The following is a 26,972-nucleotide window of genomic DNA, read 5'->3' on the forward strand; positions in this document are numbered from 1 at the left end:
AAAGTTTACATGCCCACAAATCTTCAGGAGACTTACTGAGGCATGTAGTACCAATATGCTTTTTCGCAGGTGATTATTATAGATTTCAAGGAGTCCATACTAACATCCAGCTGAATTGTGGCACATTCTTTAATTATTTAAAAATATTATTCTAGGCATATCCTTTGATCTAGCAATACCACTACTAGGTTTATATCCCAAAGAGATTTTTTAAAATGTGAAAGGATCTATTTGTACAAAAATATTTATATAGCTGCACTTTTTGTGGTGGCAAAAAATTGGAAAATGAGGAGATGCCGCTCAATTGGGGAATGGCTGAACAAATTGTGGTATATGATGGTGATGGGACACTATTGTGCTATAGCTATAAGGAATGATGAATTAATGGATTTCTATAAGAACTGGAAAGACCTGCATGAACTGATGCGGAGTGAAATAAATAAAAACAGACATTGTACACAGAAACTGAAACTTTGTAGGATGATCAAATGTAATCAGTTTTTCTACTAAAGGCAATGTAATGATCCAGGACATTTCTGAGGGACTTAGGAGAAAGAACGCTATCCACATCTAGAGAAAGAACTGTGGGAGTAGAAATCTAGAAGAAAACAAATGATTTATTGCTTGTTTGTATAAGTATGTGATTTGAGGTTTAGGCTTTAAAAGATTACTTTATTACAAAAATGAATAATATGGAAATAGGATTTGAATGAAAATATATGTATAATCCAGTGGAATTGCTTGTCAACTCTACTAGAGGGGAGGGAAAGAACAAGAATCATGTAACCAAGAAAAAAAATTTAAAAATAAAATATAATTTAATAAAATAGATTATTCTGGGAAGAGGTCCATAGGTTTCATTGGACTGCCATTAGATTGCTAAGATACCAAAATAAAAATGGTTAAGGACCTTTGATCAGCAGAAACTAAATAATTTTGGCATTGCACTTGGATAAAAAGAGATTTAAGGAGATAAAAAATGATTCAAGAAGAGAGTGCATTTAAGGAGATTCAAATAACTGAAACAGAAAAAGAAAATATTTAAGGAAGGCCAGAAGTAAGGAAGGAGATCAGAAGATTATCTGAAGAGACAGACCAAGTACATGAGGCAAGGCCTCCTACTCTGACTATGAAGTGTTTTAATTCTTTGTTGATTTTAATCCTAATTACATAAAATCAAAAGATACTCATTCTAGATTCTGTTACAAGGAAAGCTTCTCTAATATCTCAAAGATTTATTATTTTATCACTTGGGATACTCCCTCCACCCAGACCTTTCCATGCCTTAGAATAGGTGAGAATGAAGGGATACAGCTGTGTCATAGAGTGGCAAACTAGTCTTATACTCATCCTCTTAATGACCTATCTTATCTCCTCTTTCTTGTTTTCTTTAGTCACATGATAAAGCAGTTGTCAGTTATATAGAAAACTTTACACAACAGCAAATGGTTGGCCATTTACCCTTGAAGGCTTTTACCTACACTCACACACATGGCTATTAGCACTATGAGTACTCTTTTTCTTTTCAATAAATAGACACACACACGTACAAAAATTTCACTTGAGGCTTGGGATTTTCTGTTCCAATTTTTAAGTCTCCTGGCCTTTATTGTAGTTTGAGGTAAACCAGATGTAATTGCCTCCAACCATATGCTTCTCTGATGCATAAAAGCAATTTTTTAAACATCAGGACAGAAAAAAATTCTGCCTTAGGTTTGGTTTTCTAAAATAATTGCTGTGTGGTATAATTTTTAGAAGCATATTATTAAACAAAATAAAAAGATGAGCCATTCAACACTTTAAGTTCAGGATGCCCATGTGATTTCCTCCTTAGTCCTTCATATTGTCTAGAAAACACTTAACTCAGACAAATATCCATCTGCACTAAGTAAAATTTCTTTAACAACCTGTTTAAAACTTACTTCAGAGTATTAAACATCACAGACTAGACTTAATCAAATCTGTGTAAGTCTAATATATGCACAAAAATATGCAAACCAATCTTCACTCTCTCACTAGTCTAGATATAAGTCCTGGATTCCCCCCTTGGATATTTCATTTGTGCATAATACTCTTAGGTTAAAAAGCAAGAAGAAAAATCTGAATAATTTTGGTTTCCTCTTGAACATTTGAACACTGAATTGTCTTTAAGTTTCTACATGGTACTTAAAGAGTTATTTTCTCTCACAGAGGACAAAAAAATGTTATAGATGCAAAATTTCAGAAAGATGAATTTTAAATGGAGAAGAGAAAAAACTTCCTGCTGATATGAGATGCAACCTGGCCAGAGAATTCTAATCTCTTTGGACGATAACCATTTTAATGGACATCACTGTCTAGTGGGGAAACATCTGGAAGCCCACACTGTAGTGTAGGAATACAATGGGCTTCAGATTCATTTGCCAAGCTATACTTGCATGGATGCTGTCAGTCACGGACATAGATACCTTTCTTTTTAGTATATTTTGCTTTGATTGCCAAGACTGAATCAGCCAGATGGATTTCTCAGCTTTCTGTTGTCAAATGAGGGGGAAAAAAGTTTGTGAAGTAGACATCCCAATCCACATTGTGGCTAGCAATCAAATTTTCTGACTATTTAATACGAAAAGAAGCCAGATCTTTGGAAGGATAGAGTAATCATACTGTTGGAGCCTTTAATTCCAGAGGTTAGGGATATTTATGTGGGGAGAGGTATTCTGTTTCAGAGGATATGCCATTCTCATTGACCCGTTGCTAAGAAATAGCTACAGCACTAATGAAAAAGAAACTGTGAAAATCGAATCAAACACTGACCTTCAATGATGCTCATCTTTGGCATTTAAGACAGAAATAAAATTTGTATCTCCAATGGTTTTGGAAAGAGTATTTAGGAGATTTAAGGGAAACAGTGCTCTTTCTTCTTAAAAGACATGCCCTAGTTTACTCACAGTCCAGTATACCCCTTTGTTAAAATTTTAATATTTACTACTTGGATCACACGGTTCTTCTGAGCTAAGATAACATGCCTTGGGAGAGGGGGATTAATGTTGCGGCTTCTTGCAGGGAGAAGGATAGTGGGTATTTCTGAAAATACCAAGTTGATTTTTTCTTAATGATTGGCCATCACAACCACAAACAATTTTGAGAACCACATTAGGAAGTTTAATATCTCAAAATTTCAGATATTCTTAAAGAATAAAAGATCATTCTGTGACATGGAGACAACTAAAACAATTGACTTAATGAAAGGATAAGATGGACTACCATAACAAGAGAAGCTAAGAGTGTTTAGGGGGCTGTTTTTTTCCCCCATATAGGAGGAAAATAGCAACATTATGTAATGAATGCTATGGGAAAAAAAGAAAGTCAACTAGCCATTAATTTGCTATCACCAGAAGTTCGAATACTAGAGATGGGGATGGGAGTGGTGGGGCAGGCTAAAAGAAAATAAGAAATATGGAAGAGTTTACAGTGGATAGGATAGGATGTATGAAATTCTTTATCAAAAAAATACATTGCCAACTTATGTCTAGTGCCTGCTTATAGTTTAAGTTATAGATGATCTAATGGCCAACTGGATAATAATTATTAGTCAGCTTTCAGAGGTCTGGTCTGATAGCCCTCCATAATATTTGACTATAGCTTAATGAACAGTAGACATGATAGGGTACTGATTGTTGGTTTATTCCTTGGGGGATACAAAATGAATATGTCTTAGCTAATCCTGGGAAGGAGACCTTGCTATTTGGAAAGGTCTTCAGGGTTCCACAATCACTGTCTTGGATATGAGAGTTAGACCTGGAGTCAGGAAGACACTCTCTAGCTGTGTGACCTTGGGCAAGTCACTGAAATGTCTGCCTCAGTTTCCTAATTTGTAAAATGAGAATAATAATAACACTTCTTTCTCAGGGTTGGTGTGAAGTTAAAATGAGATAATATTTATAAAATGTTTTGCAAACCCTAAAGCATTATGTTAGCTATTTTTATCATCATTGAATAAATTTGTTTCTAAATATTTTCCTTTTTTCCCCAGAGGAAAATGGTCTCCCTTTTCAGAACTTACTGTGTTTTGCTTCAGATTTTTCATTTGCCTCATAATATTCTAATGTATATTATATTTTCATATATATCCTATCCCTCCTCCTCCTCCTCTCCCCCTAACCATTAAATTGTGGTTAGTTGGTTAGTTGTCCTTCATACTCGAAAAGGACCAAAATGACATCACCAATGTTGGGGTGAATGCACAGTGTATTCAACTGTGGCTGATCAGACCAATACAAACTCAGAAGGCTCTGACACAGGTCAGGTACAACTGGCCTGTATGATTATTTAGGAAAGAAATGTCTCTAAATTTGCACACCTCACATTGTTTTAGCTACTAAAATTATGCTTTGTTCATAGAACACTGTGCGTACTTTGATGTGGGCATGCCAGGGTGGATGGTCCTATGCCAATATCTCCCATGTCTCACAATCAATACAAAAATTCTTAATTGAGACAGAGTTCTCAGTAAATGAACAAATGTATTAAGGTGGTGTGGGAGGCAGCATTGTAACAACGTAAAGATAACTGGATTTGAGGTCAGTAAAACTAGATTCAAATTTAGACTATGCCAAATAATAATGCCCATGTGACCTTGGGCAATCAGTCACTCTGAAATCTAGTTTTCTCCTCTGTAAAATGAGGAAGGTGGACTAAATGTTTTCTGAGATCCCTTCTAGCCCTAAATTTGTGTTTCTGTGACTAACATTTTCCATCTTTGTAACCAGTGCAGTGCCAAGCTTGGAAATGACCCTTAATAATAAATGTTTGTTGAATTGAATTGGGCTCAATGATTATTATGCACATGTTCTATCCCTCAGTAAAATATAAGCTCTTGGGAAGCTTTGTCTATGCTGTACTTCTTATTCAATCCATAGCTATCCTGTCATTGATTACTGAAATTCGCCCATAGATCCTGGGCAGCCAAAATTTCTTTCAGTGGTAAAAGTAGTTGCTAAGAATTCCCTCCTCCCCCTGCCCTGTCCACTTTCATCAGAAATGTTAAACTATTTTTAAACTATAGAAATGCCACAGTTATTCACGGTGCTCCATGGTTTAAGGACCATAAAAGTGGTTCCAGGCTCCTGGAGGAGGCATGCCAGCAGATCAGAGGAGTTTACTTCCTTCCCTTATTCCAGGCAAAGGAAACAGCAGCAAATTATTACCATGACGTTAGGATGGGAGCAGAGAGGCCAACTAAACAGCCCCCCCACACCTATGGTATGCCTATGGGGGGCTACATTTCTGGTGAAGCCTTTCTGACCTTCCTTCCTTTCTTTCTTCCTTTCTTTCTTTCTTTCTTTCTTTCTTTCTTTCTTTCTTTCTTTCTTTCTGTATTTTGTTTTCATATTCCAGTACCTGGCACAAGGTTGCTGTTTAATAAGTGATTAAAAATTGATTGATGGCTGGTAAGTGAAGTGGGGACTAGAACCCAGGTCGGCATTTGTGAGGAAGAGAGAAGTATTTTGTGGTTTGGAATTCCTTTCTCAGAAATGAGAGGTATTCTTCTTTTGCTGACTACAGGCACTCTTACTGAGAGAAATGAGCAAACTGTAGCTGCTGCCACCCCCATCCCCTTTCCTCTCCCTTTCTAAAGACCTTCCTCACCCCCAAAATCCTTGGGTAGTCAAGAATCTGGGTAAATAAAGCCTGGTTGTTTATGGATTGTTTACTATTTATTTAGTAGTTCAGTTACACAGAGGATTTTCTTCACATGCTCCTCTAATATCATGCTCCAGTGACCACTCCTGTCTCTTCCCAGGATGCCTTTTGGTCTAGGTAAGAAGGACTTTTTGCTAGGAATTCCTGGCTAGGAGTGGGTTGGGAGTGAGGCAGGGTTGGGAAGAAAGAAGAATGAATGTCACTGTCCCTGAAGCACAATGTGAACTGAGTCTATTATGTAATCAAAGCAAAGGCAAGGCAGGCAGGAGACAGGAAAGACAGCTTTAAGTAGATATTGTGACCAGAAGGACCACAAATACAAAAGAGAGACTATGCAGAAGGGAAACTTGGTTCTTTAATTTCCCAAGCTCCATCCCAGCCCCTTGCAATATCTGCAAGGGCAAAAAAGCAGAGCCAACGGCGTCTGATTGCTTCCACAGCCCAGCCCTTTGAGACACTTGGAGGAAAGGCATGAAAGAGAGCTATCCCATGTGGGGGGAGGGAAGAAAGGACCTGATCAAGCACAGAGGCAGTAAGGCTCACTCCACAGCCCAACCCAAGCTTGTGGGCCATTATGTACCACTGCTAGCTCTCCCTTGGTCTTGGCATACCTAACTGTAAAATGGGTGAAGACACCAAATAACTATGCCAGGATGTTAAGGGAAATAGATAAAGAGGACAAAGCAGAAAAACAGAAACTCATTTTTAAAAATCTTTACTAGCCATAAAATAAAAGTAGGATCAAGATTGTTTAAACTGGAAGAAACAGGAATGTTTATTTATTTCTCCTAAGTCCCCATCTCCTTTTCTGTTGTTGTTGTTGCCTCTACTGCGGCACTAAATTTAGTTCCTTAGACATTACTCTTTCCTGGTCCTCCCCAATATGATGACCTTTTCTGTGCTGGCTCAACATCTTTCTCCACACAGGTGACCTCCAGGATTATGCCTTAGGTTTTCTGTTCTATATAGTTTCTTCTGTGGAGCTCTGCTGTACTTCTCCAGGCTATATCATTATCTCTGTGTAGATAACTCCCCAAAGTTATATATCCAGCTCCAACCCCTCTCTAAAACTCTTGTCCTGCCATCACTAACTGCCCTTTGGTCTGTTCTGCATGGCTACCCCCCATCAACCTCTATCTCTAATTCAATATATATCAGACTAAATTTATCCCCTTCATTCCTAAACCTATTTTTCCTTTACACTTTCTAGAAATCTTAGAGATGAGGCACTAAAGTGTACAGGTTCTTAGAAAGAAACTGCGAATTTAAGGGGGAAAGTTTTTGCCTTAGCTAACAATTGAAGATAATGTCTATAGAAGGGGAAACAAATTTTGGAAGGGAAGACCTAGTTTAAAGGATTGGTGTTTGAGAATGAGGGTTTTGGGTCTTTTTTTTTGGAACCACAGATTAAACTATAAGAATAATGGGCTCTCAGTAAGGGATGGAATATACCGGTCAAGGGAGGGAGGGGGAGGGGGTTGCCTCCTTTAAATCTAATCTAAAGGACTTTAAATTGAAAAGGAGCTGTAACCAAAAAAAAAATTGCAGCCACTTCTCTGTTTTCCTTTCATTTTATATATATATATATATATATTCCATGTATATAAACTGTTATATGTTGCTATTGTTGTCGAGTCTTTTTTTTAGTCATGCCTGACTTTTGGAGGGTTTTCTTGGCAAAGACACTAGAGTGGTTTGTCATTTCCTTCTCTGGCTCTTTTTATAGATAAGAAACCTGAGGCAAACAGGATAAGTGTTTTGCCCAGGGGTCACATGGCTAGTAAATTTCTGAGGCCAGATTTGAACTCATAAAGATGAGTCTTTATGATTCCATGTCCAGTGCTGTATCCATTATACCACCTAGCTGCCTTAAAATGTTATTTGTGTGTGTGTGTATATATATGTATATTATATATGTGATATATATATTACATATATTTACATATCATTGTTTTATTTATTTATTTATTTGTTTATTCATTTAGAATATTTTTCCATGGTTACATGATTATTCTTCTTCCCCTCTTCTCTCCCCCCTCCCGAAGCTGACAAGCAAGTCCACTGGGTTATACATGTATCATTGATATATCATATATTTCAAGGTGTCCCAAAAGTCTTAGTAGGTTTTAATTATTTGGGGTCAATATACATATATATTTATATCTGCACATTATACATATATGGAAAGATGCATTACATGTATATGTTTATACACACGTGCATGCATATATGTTTATTTTTGTTTGATTTTAGACAAGTAACTTCATTGATAGAAGGAGTCTCTGGTAAAGACTCCTATCAAAGCAGACCAACAACTTTGAGCCTTAGAGAGTTTCCTGGGAGGCTCTGAGAGTTTATGAAACATTCAGGCAATTTAAGTGACAGATGAAAGAATTGAAAATGAATTTTCTTTACCTTGATGCAACCATAACCCCTTCTCACAAATGATGAAGTGGAGACCCAGAAAAGTTTAGTGAGTTGTCCATGGCCACACAGAGAGGAAATGATGGAGCCAGTTGGGATTCAAACCAAAATCCTCTGCCAGATTCCAGCTTTGCCAAGCTGCCTCCCAAACTAGTCAGGCCCAGGGAAGCTTAGTTCCCTTCAGAAATCCCATAAAAGAATCAACTTATTTCCTGGAAGTTTGGAGACAAGCTGTGGTTAATTGCTTTCCAGACATAACCCTTTGAAAAGAAAACTGGGGTGCTATACCCACCAGGGGCTTGCCAAACTTGAGTTGTTCTTAAGTAAAATAAAATAAAATAAACTTTATAGACATTTTAGCCATAAGACTACCTTTGAGTGACTAAATGCTTACTTCCAAATATTAACATGAAGAGCAAGAACAGCTTTAGAACAAGACCCCTGGCTATCATTCCCCTTCCATTTCTTAAGTCTTTTTGAATCCCGTGAGCCAAATACAAATTGAATTTTCCATTATTCAGTGTTCTCTCTTATTTGGCTTTGTTCTTCTGGTCTCCGGAGGAAACAAGCCATAGAGAATAGAAAAGCTTTTGAGAGGCCTACAACCACTGAAATGTCCCTGAGCCAATGATTTCTGATTTAATATCTGCTGGGTTTTGATTACTCTGGTTTGTAAGATGGCAAAAGCAATTCTAACCTCCTTTACAAGGACTTTTCCCCTTCTCTTCTTCACCCAGATATAACCCTTCCCTTATACTCTATGGGAGAAGTGAGCTCCTCCTTCTATAGCCCTCTCCAGAACTGTAGGGGGAGTTATAATGGTAGACCATTTCCCACCCAGATGCCTTTGGGCTTCATAACCCCAGGAATGTTATCCCCTGAAAGATTCAGCCTGGGTACTCACAGCTTATCTGTATCTTCTGGTCCTTTTGATTGGAAAGCAGAGAAAAGAGCTCCTCCCAGAACCTCTATTTAACAAGGGTGCTCAGGATGGGCCATCTCTCCTCTTTTCCCACCTTTGAACTTCTCCTTATGTCCTAAAGCTGGATACCTCCCTCTCTATCCACTTTTTAAATTGCCTTTTTTACCCCCATTGAGTTATAAACTCTTAGAAGGCAAGAATTGTATTTTCCTTATTTGCATTCCCAAATTCTTAGCACCTAGGCTCTGGAAGAGGTGCTAAATTAGTTTATCAACCAATTGACTATATTATTTTATCTGCTAGATTCTTAAACACAGGAACTATCCTTTCCTTTGTATTTTTCCTGCCCTGCAGCTACATCAAAAACAGCATCTATAAAACTGAGGGGGCTCAGTATCAGCTCAAACCAATTCCAAGGCTCTTTTGTTTTGTTTTGCTTCGTTTTGTTTTAAATCCTCACCTTCCTCTAAGAATCAAGTCTATTTATTGGCTCCAAGGCAGAAGAGTGGTAAGGGCTAGGCAGTGGGGATTAAGTGACTTGCCCAGGGTCACACAGTTGGGAAGTGTCTGAGACCAGATTTAAACTTAAGACCTCCAGCCAGGCTGTCAATCCACAGAGCCACCCAGCTGCCCTCTCCAATGCTCTTTTGATTACATTATTCTATTCTGATTCTTTGGAGAATTAGACTAAACTCTAGAGACTCAGCTCACTACTTTTAATTGAACAATGCTATGATCTCCTATGGTCACAGATTCAATATTACATCCCCCTCTGTGTTTGCTCCCCATCTTCTCCTGGTTCTTTTGATGGGTTTCTAATAAGTGCCTTTAATAGCTTTAGTCTTGCCTCTACACACTTCTTTCTTTAGGGCGCTTCTCTACCTTATCCAAGTGAGACTTAAAATGGTTTTCATTCCTCTAAAAAGGCTCATTTTAATCTGTCACAGATTACAAATACAAATAGAATAGAACAGAATACAAATAGCTAGCTACAGGTGTCACTTCCCAATAGTGTGAGGCAAACCTTGAAGAAGTGACTTGTCAGCTTTCAGAGATGGACACTTCTGTTCAATAATTCAGCTAACAAAAAAAAATGTAAAGCATCTACTGCTCAATTTTGAGTCTAATTTTATGAAACCATCAGACATTGCAGAGTGTGATAATGGCTGATTTTCTTACAAAATGAATTACTTCAAATGCACAACGAAGTATCCATTTGCCAATGGCGAAATGCAATGGCTATGAAAATCACACTGCCTTTAATCATACGTTTCATTTCTATCAACAAGTATCTGCTTTTGTTAAAGAAAAAAAAGAGAGAGGAGCACCTTTGAAGGACCTGCTGGTCCCACATGCAAGGGAGAGCTATGACAGGATGGGCCTCATTCAATATCTTGCTTTCCTTATATTGTGAATTTTATCACTAGTGGGTTGTAAATGCTTCCAATAAATCAGGTCATTCAGTGTCAAAAGCAACATGTAAAAAGTAAAAATATCAGGACCCTTTAGCCTCACCATACTTTCTACCTGGCCTCCACTCCTTTGAATACACAAAAGACCCAGAAATATAGTCACAAGGGAAGTAGAAGTTTCTTACCATGGCACTAAAATTGGAAAGAGATCCAATGGCCCAGTCATTTTAAAGATTCACCCAAATTGCTCGTTGGCTATGGGAGAGGGGAGGGAAGAAGGGAGGTAAAGAACATGAATCATGTAGCCATGGAAAAATATGCTAAATTAATTAATGAAATTTTTAAAAAATGATTCACCCAGCGGGAGGAGAGAGGAAAGGCAGAGAGGGAAATGCTTTTTCTTTTATCTAGAGAAGAGTAAAGGATCGCATTAATCCACGCTTTAATTTTATTAAAACATACCTTCTAGACAATCAAAAGATGCATCCAAAGAATTCTGATGAATGCAATGACCAGAAACTTGAAGATAAATTATACCCACTTTTCAAAGAGAGGGACTGAAGGTGCAGAAAGAGGCACATATTTTCAGACAAGGCCAATACATGAATTTGTTCTGTTTAACTGTACATACTTGTTACAATGAAAAACTTTCATTTTGTGGAATGGAAGAGTTGTTGGGAGAAGTCAAGAGGAATGATAGATTTCAAAAGAAAGACTATAAAGACCATCAATGAAACATTTTAAAACATTTTCAAAGGGGGCAGCTGGGTAGGTCAGTGGATCCAGAGCCAGGACTAGAGACAGGAGAGAGTTCCTGGGTTCAAATCTGGCCCCATACACTTACTAGCTATGTAACCCTGGGCAAGTCACTTAACCCCCATTGCCTAGTCCTTTTCATCCTTCTGCCTCGAAATGGATACAGAGCATTTATTCTAAGATGGGAAGTAAGGCTTATGAAATTAAAAAAAAATTAATAGCCAAAAAAGAGCAGAAGCAAGTTCAGAAGGGGTTCATAGACAAGGAGGATAGGCCTAATTTAACATGCCCTTAAAAAAAAGAAGCTGTACAAGATGGAGATTCAGTTTCACATACATTTTTCTATTTCTGTTTTTCTTTGTATATGTTGTTCAGTAATTTTCAGTCGTGTCTACTTCTTTGTGGTCCCATTTGGAGTTTTCTTGGCAAAGATACTGGAGTGGTTTCCATTTCCTTCTCTAGCTCATTTTTCAGGTGAGAAACTGAGGCAAACAGGATTAAGTAATTTGCCCAGGGTTACATAGCGAGTAGGTGCCTAAGGCCAGAACTGAACCCAGGAAGATGAGCCTTCCTGACTCTAGGCCTGGCACTCTATCCACTTCCCATACTCAATTGATTCCAGGGCCTCCTTATTGCCTCTAGGATATAATAGAAATGCCTCTAATTTAATTTTATAACCCTTCAGTGGGTTTTAAAGTGTTGTGGCTACGGAACTGCATCCCTCTTGTGCCTCAGGGGTCCCTCCCTACTACTTCCTGGTGTGGGATTGGTTTTGAGTGGACCAATCCTGTGATAGGAAGGGGCCACGCCCCTACTTCCTGGTGTGGAATTGGTCTTGAATTGGACCAATCCTGTGACAGGAAGGGCCACGCCCCCTACTTTCGGGCGCAGGATTGGTCTTGAATTGGACCAATCCTGCGCCTAGGAGGGAACTGAATCTGAGAAGATTCAAGGTTTAGCAGGGATAGTTAATTTCAGTTTAGAACTACGGTGGGTTTTTTCTTTAAATAAAGTTTTTAAAAGATCCAAGGCAGATAGTTTTCTTTCACCTCTTCACTTCATAACCATAACCATAGATGGTTCTAACCCATCTTTCCAGTCTCAGTGGATATTAATCTTCATTCCTCTCTTCAAATCTTCATTCCTCTCTTCATCCCTTCCCCTTTTCAAGAAGAGAGACCAAACTAGTCTTTTCTCTATGTTTCTTATACAGAAGAATCCATCTCTTGTCTGGACTTTTGTCCTAGACACTGTATGCCTGAAGGATTTTCCATCCTCATCACTGCCCCAAAGAATCCCTCTCTTCTTTCAAGAAACAGCTCAAGCACTATCTCTCACACAGAGCCTTTCTCACTCCCCCTAAATGCTAGTGCCCTCTCCCTTCAACTTCTTTATATTTAATTACCTTGGATTTATTATGTATATATAAAGCATAAGTACACATCTATATGTGTGTGTATATAGATAAGTATGTAAATATGCCCTTATTATCTTCCTGATTATAAAATTCCTTGAGAACTGGATTATTTCATTTCCATTTCTATTTATTTGTATATCCTGCATCTAACAAAGAGTTTGGCGCACAAACAGGTAGTTAACAAATGCTTGGTGATTGACTGATTTTTGTTAGGTTTGTAATGAAGAAATTTTAATTAAAAAAAAAAAGATGTGTCTGAACCAGATTTTTTTAACCTAATGTAAAACCCATTTTATACTGGGAACTCTGAATTACAGTAGCCTGATATTCCTGGAGAAACCTCATCCTGGGAGAACTATTTGGTAAAGAGCCTTAGATAAATCTGGGTACCTCTTTCTGTTCACAGCCATCACACTGAATGGTGGGGTACAGGATAGCCTGCCACTCTTCAGCTGGTTGACAAAAGGGTTTCAGCCCATCTTCTGAAGTTGGTCTGGGGAGGATAGATGCAGCAGGGGCAGGAGCAGGAGTAGTCATCTCTAAGTCATTTATCCGAATCTCCTCTCCTTCCGAAGCACAGCTGCTGGCCTCCTGAAGTTGGAAACCCTGGATGAAGAGCTGACAAGCTTCCAAATCAGCTTCCCACACTCTTTCTAGTAGCTGACTCCTGGAGCTGAAACGATGACAATGAAGAAACACACACACACACACACACACACACACACACACACACAGATAGATTAGGAATGATAGGGTGAGTGTCAAATGAAGTCCATACCCTATGCTCCCCTACTCCAGAAGAGGGCTGACTGCCTAATGATCCCTAAGAGGGTTTACTTAATTTCAAATCATACCTCTGATACTTAATAGCAGTCTGACCTGGGCAAATTACCTTAATATCCTATAACTCAATTATCTAATCGATAAAATCAGGGGGTTGGAAAAGATGGCCTCCAAGGTTCCTTCCAAGTATAGCTAATGTTTCTGTGGTCTGTCTTCAAAGTATTCTGCTTTTATTGTTAGGCTCATTTATGATTGACTTTTTGTTTATATCAAAATTTTCTGAATTATGGTAGTATGTTAGTATTAAATGGTTAATTTGAAATTCCATAAGGTTTCTAATAGCTTTTTAAAAAAGACATCCAAAAGATGGGTTGTATAATTCTTTTTATTTACCCCAAAGATTTTCCTTGAAACAAAGATGTCTGCCTATCTATTTATCTCTATCTATCTTTCTGTCTATCTATCTATCTATCTATCCATCTATCTATCTATCATCCATCTGTCTGTTAATCTATCTATCTATCATCCATCTATTTATCTGTCTAGCATCCATTTATCTATCTGTCTATCTATCTATCATCTACCTATCATCCATCTATCTGTCTGTCTAGCATCCACCTATCTATCTATCTATCTATCTATCTATCTATCTATCTATCTATCTATCTATCTATCTATCTATCATCTATCTATCATCTATCTATCATCCATCTATCTGTTAATCTATCTACCTATCATCCATCTATCTGTCTGTCTAGCATATATCTATCTGTCTGTCTGTCTATCTACCTACCTATCATCTATCTATTTATCTGCTGTCTATATAATATGTCTGTCTGTCTGTGTATCTTTCAATCTATCATATAGCAATCTATCTGTCTATATCTTTGTCTGCTTTATTTTTATAGGAAGATGGAAGGAATCCTGGAGGAGGCCTGGCATGTTATAAGCAGAATTTTGGAATACGTTATGATTATCTGAACAAAAACCAAGATTAAGTCTCCAAATCATCTGATGCTATATAAGCCAAGGTTTTGCAAATTACTATGGGGGTGGGTAGGGTGTTATGTGCTCTTTGGCGAACCTCAGGTAGCAGAAAATGACAAAATTGCAGTACTTTATATATATTTTATATGTATATACATATCTATCTATATGCCTAAATCTATTTTCTGTCATATTTATATGTTTATCTACCTATATGTCTTTATCCATCTATCTGTCTATCTTATATGTTTATATATATATATATATATATATATATATATATATATATATACATAGACAGAGAAGGCAGCTGAATGGTGTAGTGTACAGAGACTGGGCTTAGAGCCAGGAAGATATGAGTTCACATTTGGCCTCAAATACTTACTAGCTGTGTGATCCAGGGCATGTTACTTAACCCCTATCGGCTTCAGTTCCTCATCTGAAAATGGAGACACACTAGAAAAGGAAATGGCAAACCATCCCAATATCTTTGCCAAGAAAACTGCATGGGCAAGTCCATGGGGTCATTGTAGAATCAGACATGATAATGAATGACAACAACAAATATAAATACATACATACATATATATGGGTATATATATATGTATATATATTTACATACAAATATTTGTTAGTTACTACAAAGTAACCAAGAATGACTTCATGAATTAAAAACATAATATTATTAGAGGTGAAAAAAAGTGACAGATTGAGTCCTAGGACCTGATTTTGAATCTTGGTTCTCCTTTTTAGTAGTGATGTGATCTTGGGTAAATCACTTCCTAGACCCATCAGGGTCTAGGGTTCCTGAGCTGTTGAAGGATGGGAGTGGGCTAGCCATGTCTAAAGAGCCTTCCCTCTCTGATCCTAGGATAGGGGGTTTAGGCCCAAATGACCATTATAGTTGTCATCTATAATGCAGGGTATACCACTTGATTATATACTTTTTTATATTGCTCTTCAGGCATTCAAGACTCTACCCAGCACTAGATTGTAAGCTCCATGAAAGCAGACATGGTGACTTTTGCTTTTTTATATTCCAAACAACACACAGCGACACATGGTAGGAATTCAATTGGAACTAATCGGATTGGATTGATTTTGTCCCTGAAATGATGGGTGCGGCTATGTTTCCCGACAACTTTTTCAAAGAGAAAAAGCTGTTCCTTCTGTAAATAATTTGCTACTAATCACTTAATTACTCTGACTTTATGCCTTCAAGACAGAAATTATTCTGGAGAGGAGGGAAGATGGAAGGAATCCTAGAGGAAGCCTGGCATGTTATAAACAGAATTTTGGGATATACGTGCAGTTACAGCTATTTGAACAAAAGCTGAAGTTAGGCCTCCAAAATCATCTCATCATCTTGGCTGCATCAAGCCAAGGTTCTGCAAAATAATTAGGGGGTGGGGAGGGTGCTATGTGCTCTATGGTGAGAGAAACACAGAGGCAGAAAATTACAAAATTACAGTGCTTTATGATGGCCTACTTAATACTTTCTTCAGGCTGTGGTTTTTTAAAATTTCAACTTGTTGCATCTGTTTTTGTTCAACGAAATAGTGGTTGATTTCACATTCTTTAGAAACTTTGCTTTTCATGCATAGGACAGTAATTGTGTTGTTAGTAATAAATGCCTCAAATGAGTGACTCACTGCTACTTGGGGCTAGGAGAGCCACGGTGGGGATTTTCAATGCCCTGTACAATGGCCAGGGCTGTAGCTTCAAGCAGCAATATCTGGAGGAGTTCATGTGTGGGTAACAGAGATTTAGCCTCTTGGCTAGCTCACTGGGATAGGATTGCTTGTCCAAGGTAAAACATGCCATGAGATCTTCTGACTGTGGCTTGAATCCCAATAGGGAATTATGCTAACAAAAGGCAGAAGAGCCAAGGCAGATGCTGCTGTGAAAGATCATGCTCTATCCAATAAACATTCTACTCTATAAACCAAATAAACTTTTTTTTTTTTTGCCTAGACAATAATTCTTGCGAGATGCTGGTCAAGACTCAAATGTAACCATCAGGCATATAATAAGGCAGTATGACGTCATGAAAGGGGCAACTGAATTTGGGATCCTGGCCCCAAATTCAGCATCAAATTCCAACTCTGCTACCTGCTTGCTCTTTGTGACTTTGGACAAGTTACTCCATCCTCTTAGGATATTAGATTTCTCTTCTATAAAATGAGGGTGTTGTACCAGATGGCATCTTTATCTTTCTGATTTACAGGGGGAAACTGCTTTCTTATTTTAATTAATAACTTACTTAGCTCATGGTTTTTTCTATGAATTATTTTCCCCAACAAACCTATGGAGATCAGTCTTTAGATATCGGATGAACAGACTTTCATTGGCTCTGTGTTGAAGTCTTTCTAGCTGGTGAGACAAGTCACTAGACAAGTAACCAAGACAAATTCCCAGAACTTTTACTACATTACATGGATGTGGGGAATTGTAGTCATCTCTGTGCTAAGGTAGGATTTTAGGGGAGAACAAGATATTTCTCCCATTAATATATCAAAAATTTAAAAACTTATCTGACTATAAAATTTACTTTCTTAGGGGCAGTTAGGTGGCTCAATGAATAGAAGAACTAGGCCTGGAGATGGAAAGTCCTGGGTTCAAATCTGACCTCAGACATTTCCTAGCTACGTGACCCTAAGAAAGTCACTTAAACCCTATTGTCTAGCTCTAACCATTCCTTCAGCCTTAGAACAAATATATAATTCTACAATGGAAGATAGGGGCATTAAAAATTATTTTGACTGACCATTCACAATGAACCGGCATTAAACAAGGAGGTAAATGATAGGTAAATGCTGAAAATGTTTGCTAGGATTGTGGAAAGGTAACTTTCAAAAAAGGATTAAATGAAAGTTTTCTAGTGTGGTGTAATAGAAAGAATACTGCCCTATAATTAGAGTCCATGGATCTGCATCCATTACCAGTGTGATGTCAGGCAAATTACTTAACATGATGGGGTCTTGGTTTCCTCCTTTATATGAGCTAGAAAGTCCCTTCAACTCTAAAACTCTGTTCCTACTGATGGTGAGGTTCTGCACATATTAATATTTTAAAAGATGGTAGGTTATAGAGAAAGAGCCTAAGATTTTAAATCAGGAAGACTTGAGTCTAAATCCCTCCACTGAAATGTATTACGTGTATTACTCTGGAAAGTCACTTAAACTCGCCAGGCCTCAGTTTCCCAATTTGAAAAATCAGAACAGTAATATCTGTAGCACCTACTTTGTTATAAGGATCAAATGAGATAATGTATGGAAAGAATTCTGAATATCTGAAACAGTATACAAATCCTAGCTATGAGTATGATGAAGCAGCATGGTGCAATATGGAGAACTACGTGGTTCAGTAGATAGAGTGCCAAACCTTCAGTCAGAAAGACTCTAATTCATGAGTTCAGATCTGGCATCAGACACTTACTAGCTGTGTTGACCCTGGGCAAGTCACTTAGCCCATTTGCCTTAGTTGCCTCATCTATAAAATGAACTTGGAGAAGAAAATGACAAGCAATTTCAGTGCCTTTGCCAAGAAAACTCCAAATGGGGTCATGAAGAGTTGGACAAGACAACTCAACAACAATGGTGTAATGAATAGAGAGAAGACTTAGAGCCAAGTTCTATCTCTATTGTTTGACCTCAAGCAAGTCACTCAACTTCTCTATATTCCAGGCAACTCTCTAAGACTATATTTGCAGAAGTATTGCTGATTTATGTTGGTAGAAGAGGTTTCCCCACTAGGTTTTCCTTATATTGTTGAAATCACAGGCCTGATCCCTACATATACACACAAATGAAAGTTAATTTGATATCAGGCTTAAGACCTGCACGGAACCCCAAAATACAACTCTGCCTCTCAGTGAAATTCACAATAACACAAAAGTAACTGGTCTGGAGTACTATGAAGTTAAATAAGTTGCTTTCCATTTTACAAATCAAGAAAATGAAATATTTATGGTTTTATCTTGGGGTTTTGGTTATATATGAATTTGCTCTTACAACAATGTCCAATATGGAATTGTGTTTTGCCTGACAATAAAAATGAAATAAAGAAATACTTCTTGGGGGGGGGGAACGAAAAAAGAAATGAGACTCTAAGATGATGTTCTGGATCTTGCCCAGAGTCATGAAAAGAAGTATGATACAAGATACAAGGGAATGATATTTGAACATTAGGCCTCCTGCATCCATTATTCTAGATGAAAAATCTATATTGCCCAGACTTTGACATTTAACTGCCTGGTCAGCCCCACTAAAAAATAATTCATCAGTACATCTTAGATGAATTCTGAGGACAGAAAATAAACTAGATAAGGTTTACATCTGGGAAACTGAAGTGCTTTCAGAGATTCAAATTCTTGTTGCAAAAGCCAAGGTCTTCAAAACCAATATTCCTTAAACAATGGGTTTCTTTTTTCAGTTTTGGTTTAGGTCTATGATTTTATTGGAGCAGTTTAGGTGATACAGTGAATGGAGTGACAAGCCTGAAATTAGGAAGACTCATCTTCCTAAGTTCAAATCTGGCCTTCAACACTTACCTGTTGTGACCCTGGGCAAATCACTTCGCCCTGTTTGTCTCAGTTTCCTCATCTATAAAATGAGCAGGAAAAGGAAATGGCAAACCACTCTAGTTTCTTTGCCAAGAAAAGCACACATGGGGTCACCAAGAGTCAGGCACAACTGAAACAACTCAACAATAGCAAGAAAGCATAAGGATTAGTCTTTTAATGCCCTCTGAAGCCAAGCAAAAGAATTTAAACTTTTGACTGCATCATCCAAGGTCTTCCAATATGAAGTTTCTCTTACCTGTCCAGCTCTTTCCCCCTTTTCATATAGTCAATGCTCTAGCAAAAAATCAACTATTAGCTTCCTCTTTCATACCTTCATGACCTTGTTCATATATTCTCTCATACTCAGAATAAATTACCATAGCCCTGTCACTTACCATGCTTAAGCCTCTCACCTTTCTCCCAAGACCCGAGTTTCTTCATTCATCCTCTCTTCCTCATCTGACTCCTAATGTCTCCACTAGTTCTATTATGTCCCTGACTTCCCTCAAGACCCCAATCAGATATCACGTCCTCATTCGAGATTTCCTTGACTCCATATCCAGGTGAGCATCACCTCCCTCTTTCTAAATTTCTCAGAGTACTGTCTCATTCACTTATCCTTGTGTTATAATAGTAATGATAACTATAACCATAATAGAAATAATTAATGTTAAGTATCTAAGAGTGAATATCCAGAAAGAAATTATCTAGTGGCAAAAATCATATACACTAAGTTCACCATGTTTCATAAATCAATAGATGACAAATCCCCGTGGTTGAAATACAAACCTTCAAGTATCTTTAAGATTCTGAAAACAAATTGAATTCAAATTAGAGCAGAATTACAGATTCTCCCAAATCACCTAAATATAAAACTGACCCATAAAAATTTATGACTGGTATTTTATATAGATGTTACCAAAATGATACTGTGAGCCTACAAATTCCATAGAATTAAAAGCTTTCAAAATACAGAGATGTAGGGGAACAGGATGAAGTCCGTATTATCTCCACTGTCTTGCTTGCTATTAAGTATCCTGAAGATGCTTTTTGTGAGCCTACAAAATGAGTTGGGCTCATATCCCAATACTTTTTTATTTAGTTGCAAAAAGCAATCATTTTATCAACATATGTAATGAGTTACCAGACATGAAATGCTGAAGAACAATAATAGCACAGAGACTTGGCCCTAGGATCATATCTAGTTCAACTCCACTGAACAGAAGTATGATAATGACAATAGAACTCAACCAACAAACTATCCTGAAACCATATAATTACCACAGACTAGACTGTTGTCCACAATCACTTGAACACAACATCAATCCACAAAAACATCAGGACAGCATTTTTTAATGGATGGCACCATCCCAAAAACTCATCCTTTCCAAGCTAAATAGAAAAAAAAACTTCCAAAGCCCAGAGATCAACATTACATGGGAACAGGATGAAGTGCATGTTATCCTTGTTGTTCTGTCTTCCACTGGAATTATACCAACAATGCTATTGGTGAGTCTACAGAGGATGAGTGCATAGACTAATACTTTTTTTTAAAGAAGCCATCGTTTTATGCTACTGTGTGATACTGTATAGGTCATTGTATTTAAAGGAGTCATAACAGTCTGGCTACTTGTCCTAGGACCAATTCTATTGTGAAACCCCCCATCAATAAATACAAGAATAATGTAACAATAAATATAATAGGTAATAATATAATACTCCATTGGAAAGATGAGAATTGTGGTTTGTCAGTCACTTCAGTCATGTCCAGCTCTTTGTGAACTCTTGTAGACTTTTTTTTGGCAAAGACACTGGAGTCATTTGCCATTTCCTTCTCTAGCTCATTGGCAACTGAAGCCAATAGGGTTATATGACTTGCGCAGGATCAGACAACTTTTAAAAATAAAAACCCTTACCTTCCATCTTAAAATCAGTACTGTGCACTGGTTCTGAGGCAGAAGAGTGGTAAGGGCTAGGCTAAGTGACTTGCCCAGAATCACACTGTCAGGAAGTGTCTGAGGTCAAATTTGAACCTAGGACTTCCCATCTCTAGGCCTGGCTCTCAAACCACTGAGCCACCCAGCTGCTCCTGCCAAGTTCAGACAATTAGCAAATATCTTCTTGACTCCAGACCTGACACTCTAGCTTCCTAGATAATATTAATTACCATTCATAAAAGGTTTTAAAGATTTTCAAGGTATTATAAATACATAAATACATTTTCATTTGTTCCTCCTCACCACAACTCTGTGAGAAAGATACCATTATTATTATTATTACCATTTTACAGAAGAAAAAATTGAGGCTTAGGGTCACAGAGATAGTGTCTGGGGCAGGATTCAATTTTTGGAACTCAAATTGGAAAGCTATGCACTATATCATGTTTCCTCTACTTATTTCTGTATTCACTACCCACTTTACACTCAAACTCTCTGAAAACAGAGATTGCCATTTCCCAACTTTGTGCCTTTCATGGTGCCTTCTATATCACAAGTGCTTAGTATATGTTTATTGAATTTAATTTCTTTAATCAAGAAGCCATATATGGAAATTTCATTAAATTTGATAAAAAAGAAAATGTTCCAGCACCTAACCCTTTCCCAAAGTGGAATGGGGGCTGTCTCTAATGGTTGACCATTTGTTAGGAATTTTGAAGAAAGCATTGTTCCAGTACAGTTGGAACTAAATAGCCTCTGAGCTTCTTTCCAATTAATAATTTGTGACACTCGGGCTGTTATACCGGTTTCAGGCAAATGAATTCTAAGCAAAAGTGTTAGAGAAGAAAATTTAAAAAAACAAAAAACAATGAACCAGTGTCTGAATTGGTGATCTGAAAGAACTATGGAAAGTGAAAGTGAATAGGGACCTTAGTAATAATTTAGTTTAATTTGAACCCTTTATTTTTGATGAAGAAACAGAGGCATAGAAAGCTCAAGTGATTTCAGTCAAACTGTCATCTAGCATCTACAAAGTCAACAATGAAACAACAACAAAACAGTCCCTTATAAACAACTATGCAATTCAGTCTAATAGAGGAGACAACATGTAAACAACTATGTACAAACAATCTAAATACAAAGCACCTTGATTAAGAAGCTCTGAGAGGAAGTCCAGGAACAAAGAAAATAAGGAAGAAAATTCCATGTAAAATGCTCAGTTGGGAGATGGAGTGCTTTGTATGAGAAATAACATCAAGAACTTTCTTTGATTGAAGAGCAAGTGCAGGGAAGTAAAGTAAGAAGACTACAAAGGTAGGAAGTGGCCAAGTTACAAAGTTTAAATTCCACATGGGGGGGGTTATATTTGATATTGGAAATGACAAGGAAATGACTGATGTTTTTTAAATGGAGATGTGATATAATCAGACCCACCATGATGTGTTTGTAGTAGAGAGACCTTGGGACCTTAAAAATGACCCCAACGATTGATTTCTGGATCCTGTAAACTTTGAAGCTATTTCATTTGGGAACTTATTCAGTATATGCTGAACACTAACTCTTTTTATTAAGCCACAGTGAGGAGTAGTACATCAAATATGCATGTTAATGGGCCCATTGGTGTTGAACTTTTCCACAGCAAACAATTGAAGCACAAATAGTCCTGATGTTCCTGAAGCCCTTTTCATTCCCTGGGCAACATCCGCTTCATCTTCTATTCAAAAAACCTGCTATTTTTAGAGATTTAAATGTTACTCTTCAACTTTTACTGTTTCCCTCGAAAGAAAAATTTGACATAATTTTCCATTGGGAGGTGCTTTTTTGATATTGTCTCCTTTAGCACCAGCACCCTTCCCAAAATGTCACTTAATTGAAAAGGTATGTAAATGTATGAAGGATCTAGGGAAGTTCTTGAATGATCTAACTAAAATAGACCAGGGACTTGGGAAGTACAGAGTATATTTTTGCCCTTTAACCTTCCCTTTTTAAAACTTTCCCAGTCTAGTAAAGGTATCACCATTCTCCTTGTAACTTTTATATGTAACTTCAGACTTCATCCTTGATTCTTCCCTTATCCTCTATGTTCCTACCTATAATTCTACTTTCTAAACATGTCACAGCCATCCCCTTTCTCATGGCTCATATGGTCACCAATCTAGATTATTAGTTCCTTATCAGCTGTCACTAGGAAAATTATAATAGCCTCCTAATTGGCATAATTACTTCTAGTTTCCCTTCTCTAATCTACACAATTGCCAAGATCAGGGGCATGGGCATCCTTTTGCTCCATAGCTTTTAGTACCTTTCTATTGCTCTTAGAAGAAAATTTAAAACTCCTCAGATTGATGTTTTAAGGCCCCCTATAACCTGACTTCAATCTTCCCTTCCAGGCTTATTTCACATTATTGTTCTTTCACACATTCTATATTCCACTCAGACTAGATGAGTCCATGAACTGATATTCCATTTCCTAACTATGCTTTCTTTGCCCCAGCTGCTCCTTATGCCTAAAAGCATTCTCTCCTCCCATCTCCCTCTCAGAATCCTTAACTGCCTTCAAGGCTTAGTTTAGGGGACACCTCCTATTGGAGGCGTTAGCTCATTTTCCTCAGTTAATGCCTTTCCTACCTCCTCAAATCATCTTGTATTATTTCTCCAGGCATAAGTTGGATCCTTGCAGAAGAATGTATGCTCCTTCAGAGGATGGACTGTTTCATTTTTGTTTGTTTTTTCCTCCCAGGACTTAGCACAGTGCCTTCATAAAGAAGGCACATAAGAAATGGAAGTTGAATACTGTCATGAAAGGTAATTTCCATAACTTGGAAGCAAAGGCATATAACAGAAAGAATACCAGACTAGGATTCATGACATATCACTTGAGCTAGAACCAACCATAGGGGTCATATAGTCCAACCTCCTCAGTTTATAGATTAAGAAATTGAGACCCACAATAAATAATTTACTGAAAATAATTCCAATAGTTAGAAGTTGAGCCAGGAATAGAACCCATGTATCTGGACCTCTAGTCTAGAATTCTTTCCGTTACTTCAAGAGTCAGAAGAACTGGCTTCTCTTCTTGGCTTTAGGACCTTAAAAATCATTTAGCCTCTTGTTGGCTTCCTCATTTGTAATTGTGGGCTAATAATAGGAACTATCCAGCTAGTCTCCTTAAAGGATAATTCTGAGGATCAAATAAGATAAAGGTTACAGATGCTGCAAAAAGATGGGCAAACTTGAGATTAATAATAAAAATCAAACAGTAGCAAGATGGGAGATTCAGTCCCAACAAATGCAATTTTTTATTGGTATTCCAAATGAGACCAAAGGTCTATCCAGTTTACTTTTTTTTATCTGGTTCTGGTACCAACAAATATTTTTCACTTTAATTTAACTCAGTTCAGCTTGTTGAAAATTCATTATGTGTCTACTATATTTTAGGTATTCTGCTAGGAACTGGGCCAAAAATGAAATGGTCCCTGCTCTCAAGGAGTTTACATTCTACAAGTGAATGGGGGAAGGGGCAACGTATACTTCCACTGGTAAGTGCAAATTAATATAAAATGATTTTGAGAGGGACAAAGAATTTACAAGGATCTGGATAGCTTTCACGTAGTGGAAAAAGCAAACAAATATTGGACATAAGTCAAGAGGGGCATGGTTTCTGACTTAAACAGCTTGCCTCTGACTCACACAACCTGCATGGCTATGGACAAATTGATTTACATTTCTGTAAAATCTCTGAGCCTCATTTTCCATTTTTGTAAGCTGGCAACAAAAACTGTAGTACTTAAAGGCTCATAGAGTTATAGTGAAGAACAAATGAAACAATGCTTGTCAAGTACTATATGAATATTGACTCTCATTGTTATTATTTTATAGTGATACACTGAAGTAAAACCCTTGCAGTGGTTCCCAAACTTTTTTGGTCTACTGCCCTCCTTTCCAGAAAAAATATTACTTAGCCCCATGGAAATTATTTTTTTTATTATTTTAATAGCAATTAATAGGAAAGATAAATGCACCTGTGGCTATCACCATCCCATTGGATTGCTGCAGCAGCCACCAGGGGCAGCAGCACCTACTTTGGGAATCACTGTGATAGATACTTTTAAGTACTAGACTAAAACAGTTATCAGTATAGCTCCTAAAATCTCTAGATATTGCATGATTAATAAATAATTTATAAGTTTATTTAGGTTCTTCTAGAATAATATGAACACAAAATACACATATGGCTATATACATGTATGTGTGTATACATACATATGTGGTATGTATATGTATGTGGGCTACATCTGTTATTTCACTGGTATAAGGAACTCCCTGATGAGAAAACTTCTTTCTTTATAACTTATAGTAAAGTTATCTAGAGTCCTAAGAGGTTAAATGATTTACTAAGGGTCAGAGAGCCAGTCTATGTCAGAGGGGAGGACTTGAACTCTTATCTTTCCAGTTCTGAGACCAGTTCTCTATCCTCTAAGTTTGCATATAAATATATGTATATCTATCCATCTATACATAGCCATTTTGTACATTCATTTTGCATGAAGTTTTTTTTAATCATTAAGTAAAAATACAGTGAAGGAGAAAACATTACCAGTGATTTACTGAAAGTAACACCAAAAATTAGGGGCAGAACCAAGACTAGAACCTATTTGTCGAAGCCTCTAATCTAGAATTCTTTCCTTTACATCATGAATCTGAAGACCTGGCTTCTTTCTGGTTTCGGTTCTGTGATCTGGAGAAATCATCTAACTCTTGTCTGTTCCCTCATTCGTAACTTTGGGCTAACAATAACTACCTTGCCAATCTTTTAGAGGGGAATTATGAAGACCAAATGAGATAAAGGATAGAAAAATTGCAAAGTGATAGGCAAACTTAAGCTGATTATATTATTTTTCAGAAGTCAATTCTTTTCATCCACCCCAGAAATAACATTAGCTCATACTGTTCTTGCATCCCTAGCTCATGCCATGAGGACAACTGCTGCAATAATCTATATGCATGATAGTAAGTAGGGGAAATAACTTTTTCTGGTGAATGACTCAGACAGACCTGTCTATACCAATTAAAATCCTTAAATAGTAGATTAACAGAGACTTCTCTTGGCCAGTGTGGACTCTGCCTCAGAAGGGTCGATTGGCAATATACGTGGAAAAGAATTTGCCCACTGAAGCCTCTTTCTAAGTTTGACAACTTTGTCTGCATTTGTTCAATGTTTGACTTGTGGACTAAATTTCTCTGGTTCACACAAAAGTCCTTAATGTAGCCATCTGGGGCTCACAACTTTGTCCCAGTGTAAGCTAGAAGTCAGAGAAACAAGCTTCCTATTAGGAGCATTGCAGACATACAAAAGTTACATTTAGCTTTTGATAAATGAAAACATATGCTTATGTAAGGGCAGCCAAAGAATTTTAAAGGGAAACAGCAGCGAGACAAGAAGACAGCATTTCTCATAAATTGCATCACAGCTTATCTCATGGATAACTTCCAGTAGTTCCAATGAGAAGAAAAGAGAAACTGGCCACTCACTGTTGGTGGAATAGACAATTCTTTCTCTCTGCCCCTAGAAATATGGCTTCCCAGGCAGAGCTACACTGAAATGAAAGCCAAGAAAGTAAGATGGAAAATGAACCTGTATATAATAAAAGCTTGTCTCATACAGACATATAGTCCAAATAGTTATGTGGGAAGGAATTAAAGCTAAATAGAAACACACGTCTACCATACAGGACTGACTTGACTAGGGGAAGATGATGAGAGAAGAATGTTAAAAATTACTCATAAATTCTGTTAGAATGTACCCTTCCCTCTCTTCTTTGCAGAAGTCAGGGAATACAGGAGTGAAACATTATTTATAATGGCAGCCTTGTTTAATATGTTAGTTTTGCTGACATTTTTTTTTTCTTTTTAAAGATTTCTTCTTAGAATAGAGTATTCCTAGAAGAAGGAACTGGAAGATTAAAAGAAAGGATAAAAAAGTGAAGTCCTGTATCCACTGGAGATAAGTTTCAAGAAGAGAATACTTGCTGACTTGCTGACATATATATATATATATATATATATATATATATATACACATATTTTT

At 37.3% G+C, this 26,972-nt stretch overlaps 1 protein-coding gene across 1 annotated transcript in view; it reads right to left on the reverse strand.

The window, feature by feature from the left end:
* Positions 1-26,972, reverse strand: part of DISC1 (DISC1 scaffold protein) — a 420,969-nt gene that overhangs the window by 31,938 nt on the left and 362,059 nt on the right. The window contains exons 10-11 of the mRNA XM_044674988.1: positions 24,948-24,962; positions 13,004-13,277 (exon numbers count right to left, since the gene is read on the reverse strand). Of these exons, the coding sequence (XP_044530923.1) occupies positions 13,004-13,277; positions 24,948-24,962 (289 nt within the window). The remainder of the gene's footprint in view (positions 1-13,003; positions 13,278-24,947; positions 24,963-26,972) is intronic.

The sequence above is a fragment of the Gracilinanus agilis genome, chromosome 4 (genome assembly GCF_016433145.1).
Source record: "Gracilinanus agilis isolate LMUSP501 chromosome 4, AgileGrace, whole genome shotgun sequence".
Lineage (NCBI taxonomy): Eukaryota > Metazoa > Chordata > Mammalia > Didelphimorphia > Didelphidae > Gracilinanus > Gracilinanus agilis.